Here is a 5,518-nt window from a genome sequence, read left to right on the forward strand (position 1 = left end):
TCTGTGTCTGCTTGAGTTCCTCTTGCAAGTGGCACCCTGCAATGCCGTTACAGGGTTTCCAAGTTCCCCCAGTGGTTCCTGACCAAGTTTGCTTAATTTGCCACTTCACAAACATTCTGTTCTAATTACCACTCGTCTGCTTTTTGACTCATCTGTCAGTGTTTGCAAGGAAGACTTTGCGATTGACATGGATAAACAATGCTGTTGGAGACGTGAGCCAGAACAGAACTCGGCTCCGTCTCCCAGAACCAAGCTGGCTTTGCGGAGCTAGTGGGAATGATGAGTTATAAAAATAAGTAGATAGGGTTTGCCATGGCACAGAGACAAAATGGAGCAAGCACAGAAGCCTTTTTCTTTTTTTAAACACCTCTGTGACTACAGTCTAGGGTTGGAAAGCGTACTGGGCTTTTCCAGGCAAAACATTGTTGACACATCTCTCACCTTGTGAGGACAAGGATGTTCTAGTTGCCGACTGCCGTGTGCCGTTGAAACTCGTGTGTAGCTTATGACACGGAGTCCCTGGATGTACAAGGAGTCCCTGGATGTACAAGGAGTCCCACTGCAGCACTTTTGTCTAAAGCTGTTGGGAGTGGTTGACCAACTGTTTTCTTGGATTTGCACTGTTCCACCCCAATACTGCCTGTCTGTCCCACTGCCGCGCTCCGTGGTGACGCACGCCGGGCCCTAAGCTCCGAGCAGCAGCTGCTAACCTCAGCAGTGGCTTACTGCATCAGAGCTTAAGGTGGCATATTCCTGTGTTGGGAGATAAACCTTTAATCCTTCTTGTATGCCCAGGTACGAGTGTGAACAGCTGCATTCGCAAGTAGGTGGTGGCCCTGCTCTGGCCTTGGCACACGTGTGAAAAGTTAATGGAGAGGGACTTGGGACGAGGGGAGCGTGTGTGAGGACGTGGTTTCGCGTTAAGGTGGAGGAAGAGCTGTGGGGCTGTGCAGTGATCACGGCCTGCCCGTGGCTGCAGCAGCCAGCTTTCCCTGTGTCCGTGGTGCCAGCGCTCGGCTCCTTCAGACCGTCCCCACTTAGAGCGAAGGTTTCCCTTCGCTTTAAAGCGAGTACAGCGCTTTCTGCTCTTTTCCTTTAAACTTCATTGCATGTGCTAAACTAACCCCAGGGAACACGTCAAAAGTAGGCCGGGACCGAAGGAAGTTTATTAAGGCCAAGAGGACGTGAGCTTCTGCCCACCTCGCAGCCGTGAACTCCAGCATCTCTGGCACATCCTCCTGTGCTGGATGAGGCACTCACAACAATGCACTCTCGCTCCTGGCTGCGAGGAACGCGCAGCTTGGCCCCCGGCTGCAGCGACAACGGCAACAGGAGGTGGGTGCTCAGGCCCCCTCCAGCCTCTGCCCCCTGCCAAGGGGCAGAGCAGACAGTCCCTGCCTGCCCACTGGAATGTTACTGACCGCTAAGGAGAAAGGTGATAAACGAGGGGGTGGGAAAAAAGAGAAGAGATGGAGGAAATAGCTGTGGAGCTTAAAAGATTAACCATGATGGTGTGAACAGTAAGGAACCACCTTCTCCAGAGGAGAGAGCCTCTGTGGTTTCCCTCACTGCGCTTGCTCTGCTGTATGTGTTGTCCCATTGCCTCCAAAAAATTAAGAAGAGGTAACATCTAACACAGTTGCTGGTTGGCACAAAGGATGTTTCAAGCCCAATTGGGTGCACTGAGAGAGACAGGGAGGACATGGGAGGCTCCCACAGTGGCTTCCCCTGTGGAATTCAATGATTCTGCAAGGTTTTGGGGAGACTGAAGGTGCCTGTCAACCAGCACATGAAGTTGAGGGTTGGCTTCACCTCAGAGCTTCCCTTCAGTGCCCTCATCCAGCAGCATTCCCAGCACCAGTGCAGAATCATACCTGTTCCGCACAGACGGGTGAGGTTGGTTATTGGGTGTTAACAATTGGCATAAATAGAACCACATACAAAGCCAGGCACAGAGCGATGGTACAACTGGGAACCTGCCCAAACCTCCCTAGCCGAGTCCTACAGCAGAAAAAGGGGTGGCTGAGAGCATGTAGGAAAGGCTGGTGGTGCTCACGCTGCCCGAGACCACCCTTCTGCAGCCTCCCACGGGAATGGCTTGTTACGGTGGGGATGGCTCTCCAGTGGGGACTGGCCTGTGCCAGGGAGCCCCTTTCCCCTTGTAAGAATGGGTGTGGGACCCCCCTCTTTCACTGACAGACCACATCACACCTGCCCAGCCCAGCCACCTTCTGCACCCCCAAACCCGTGGTTGTGCGGTTTTGAACTGCAAACTTCCCTCCTGTTAGCGGGGGACAAGAAGGAGCTTCTGCTTGTTGGTGAGAGCCAAAAGCTCAGCTCAGGAGCCTTGGACAGTGCAGCCAAGAGAAGGATCCCTGTGTGCCTTGTCTTCCCCTGGCTCCCTCTGCATCCCATTCCAGTACCTCTCTGTACTGAAACTCTGTGAGGAAACAGGTGTTTCACACAGACGGGCAGCGCACCCTGGAGTGCCCATGGAGGAGGGACTGGGGGGACGAGTGCTTCCCCCTGGGTGATGGCAACATGAGCTGTGGATGTCCAGCTTTGGATTGTGGGGTGCAAGGCCCACCCCAAACCCACGGTCCCTGGGAAGCACAGCCATGCTGAGAGGCAAGGCTGTGTGCGTGGAGCTGTTACCTGTCTTGGGCCCCCCCAAATGAAAGGTGCGGTGCAGAGCTACCTCTTTCTATGTGACCATGAGCCATGGTCTCCAACAATGACAGTGTGGGCCAGAAACAGGTGTCACCTTAATACCTTCCCAGGAAAGCCAATTACCCCTGGATGATTATGATTAATAATTCTCTAAGCCCTAATCGCGCTGACACCAATGCCTGGAGCTTACCCTGGGGGGCACTTTAAAAGGGGCACCCTGCGGCGGTGAGCGTAGCCACTTCTCCTTGGGGTGACAGCGAAGGCTGAGGGGTGGCGGGAGCCCCACTTTGGAGACGGTCCCCCCGCGCTCAAAAAACACCCCTGAGTAAGAGCGAAAGGCACCTCACGAACCGCAACCATGAACGGGACGGAAGGCCAAGACTTCTACGTGCCCATGTCCAACAAGACGGGGGTGGTGCGGAGCCCCTTTGAGTACCCCCAGTACTACCTGGCTGAGCCCTGGAAGTTCTCGGCGCTGGCTGCCTACATGTTCATGCTGATCCTGCTTGGCTTCCCCATCAACTTCCTCACGCTGTACGTCACCATCCAGCACAAGAAGCTCCGGACGCCTCTAAACTACATCCTTCTGAACCTGGCGTTCGCCAACCTCTTCATGGTCTTTGGAGGCTTCACGACCACCATGTACACTTCGATGAACGGGTACTTTGTCTTTGGAGTAACGGGGTGCTACGTTGAAGGCTTCTTCGCTACGCTGGGCGGTGAGTCTGCCAAATGTTCAAAAATCTTCTGTCAGGAATTGCCCCAGATTGTAGGAGGGGGAGGGAGGATGACCAGATAACCCTGGTAAAACATGGTGTCTGGAAGGTCCTTGGCGTGCGGCTGACGTGGGCCGAGGCAGTTGCAGTGTTTCCAGGCGGGAAAGTCATAGATTACCCCCTTTTTTTTGACCTTATTTTGGTAACCACATGCTCAGGATGCTGAGAACAACAGAGCAGCGATGAAAAGCAACCAGTACCAGATTTTGCAGTTGCTGGATTTGCACATCTTTTTGGCTTGCTTTCTGACTTGAGAGGTGACAAATCTGTACTTCCTGTTCCATGGGACTGAGTCTGTCATTCGCACTGCTGCGGTGCGTGGCGGTGGAGGCTTGCAGAGCTGGCTCTGCTCCCCGTGCCAGCCAGCTCTGACCGAAACAGATGTTAAATAAAAATGGTGTGTCTAAAAACGCCCTCCTCCCTTCAGCTCAGCCTTCAGCTGCAGGCAACGGTTGTCCTGGCTTGGTCCCTGTGGTGCAGGTTTCCTGGGAAGCTGTCGGTAGCGAGGGGAAATCCTGGGATGATGGGCACTCGCTGCCTCTCGGAGTGGGGCCGTAGGCTTACAGGTGCAGCGGCTCTCCAGGATGAGTGGTAGGATCCAGCCATGGATCTCCAACCGCAGCAGCGAAGTGGTTACTGTGCGTCGGCAGTGAGGAGGTGTCTTCTCAAGCCTTCCTGCTGCATCTGCGCTTGGCCTTTGCTCGTTTATCTTTCCAAACCCTCAGTGGAGATTTACCAGCTGCCAGGGGTTTTCCTTGGGAACAACAGTCTGAAGAGGCCTCGTGCTGCCATCAGTGTTTTTCTCCTGTTGCTCAAAGTCCCTGTGTCCCCAACCCTCTCTCTCCCTGGTGCAGGTGAAATTGCTCTCTGGTCGCTGGTTGTCCTGGCTATCGAAAGATACGTAGTGGTCTGCAAGCCCATGAGCAACTTCCGCTTCGGGGAGAACCACGCCATCATGGGCGTTGCCTTCACCTGGATCATGGCCTTGGCGTGCGCGGCTCCCCCGCTCTTTGGCTGGTCCAGGTAGGGAGGGCGCTGTGCCCGGGGCCTGCGGCCGCCGGGCCCTGGCTGGTGGCGGCTGGGTTGTGGTTCCCAGCTGGTGGCTGACCTGCCCGGCTCATCTTGCAGGTACATCCCCGAGGGCATGCAGTGCTCGTGCGGGATCGACTATTACACTCTGAAGCCAGAGGTCAACAACGAATCTTACGTCATCTACATGTTTGTGGTTCACTTCATAATCCCGCTGATGGTCATTTTCTTCTGCTATGGCAACCTGGTTTGCACTGTCAAGGAGGTGGGTACCTGCCAGTGGAGGTGGGGAAGGGGCTGGGACAGAAGGGGCCCTCGGGGGGCCAGGCTGGCCCTCCACAGATGAGAAAAAGGCGAACTGCAGGTGTGCAGCTCAGCTACCCCAAACCCTGACCCCTGCCCCGTGCTGGCTCAGCCCTCACCAGCTCCATCACGTTTCCATTCCCTTCTGCCCGCAGGCTGCTGCCCAGCAGCAGGAGTCTGCCACCACCCAGAAGGCAGAGAAGGAAGTGACCCGCATGGTCATCATCATGGTCATCGCCTTCCTGGTCTGCTGGGTCCCCTACGCCAGCGTCGCTTTCTACATCTTCACCAACCAGGGATCGGACTTCGGGCCTGTCTTCATGACCATCCCGGCTTTCTTTGCCAAGAGCTCTGCCATCTACAACCCCGTGATTTACATCGTAATGAACAAACAGGTAACTGGCAGCATCCCAAGCGATCGCCTTTATTTTGTGTCTCTCTATAACATCTGGGAAAGGGTTACAGCGCCTGGAGGTAGGTACCAGTGGGGAGGGGAGTTTGTTTCCGGGTGATCTTGTTATGGCACGAAGGAGGGCGACTGCAGCTGGCCCCTGGTGTTGCATACATCTTGTCGATGCAAGCCCACCCTGTCAGGAGCGGGTCGGTGGAAGAGCTGGGCCTGCATTTGTGCTGGCCCCGAGCAGCAGGCCGGGCAGGGAGCAGGCAGTGGGGAAGCAGACTGCTGGTGGGAGCTTCTCTGCAGCTCTGCCAGGCTCGGCAGCAGCCTCCCAGCCGGATCC

General features: G+C 55.5%; 1 protein-coding gene across 1 annotated transcript; it reads left to right on the plus strand.

Moving 5' to 3' along the window:
- Positions 1-2,848: 2,848 nt before the first annotated feature.
- On the plus strand, positions 2,849-5,252 carry RHO (rhodopsin; the record flags this gene model as incomplete). The annotated part of the gene is made up of 4 exons (XM_010151766.1): positions 2,849-3,389; positions 4,301-4,469; positions 4,575-4,740; positions 4,934-5,252. Coding segments are annotated over exons 1-4 (1,015 nt in total), but the record flags the coding sequence as incomplete, so codon positions are not given.
- Positions 5,253-5,518: the final 266 nt, after the last annotated feature.

Source organism: Eurypyga helias, unplaced genomic scaffold, assembly GCF_000690775.1.
Source record: "Eurypyga helias isolate BGI_N326 unplaced genomic scaffold, ASM69077v1 scaffold8635, whole genome shotgun sequence".
Classification (NCBI taxonomy): domain Eukaryota; kingdom Metazoa; phylum Chordata; class Aves; order Eurypygiformes; family Eurypygidae; genus Eurypyga; species Eurypyga helias.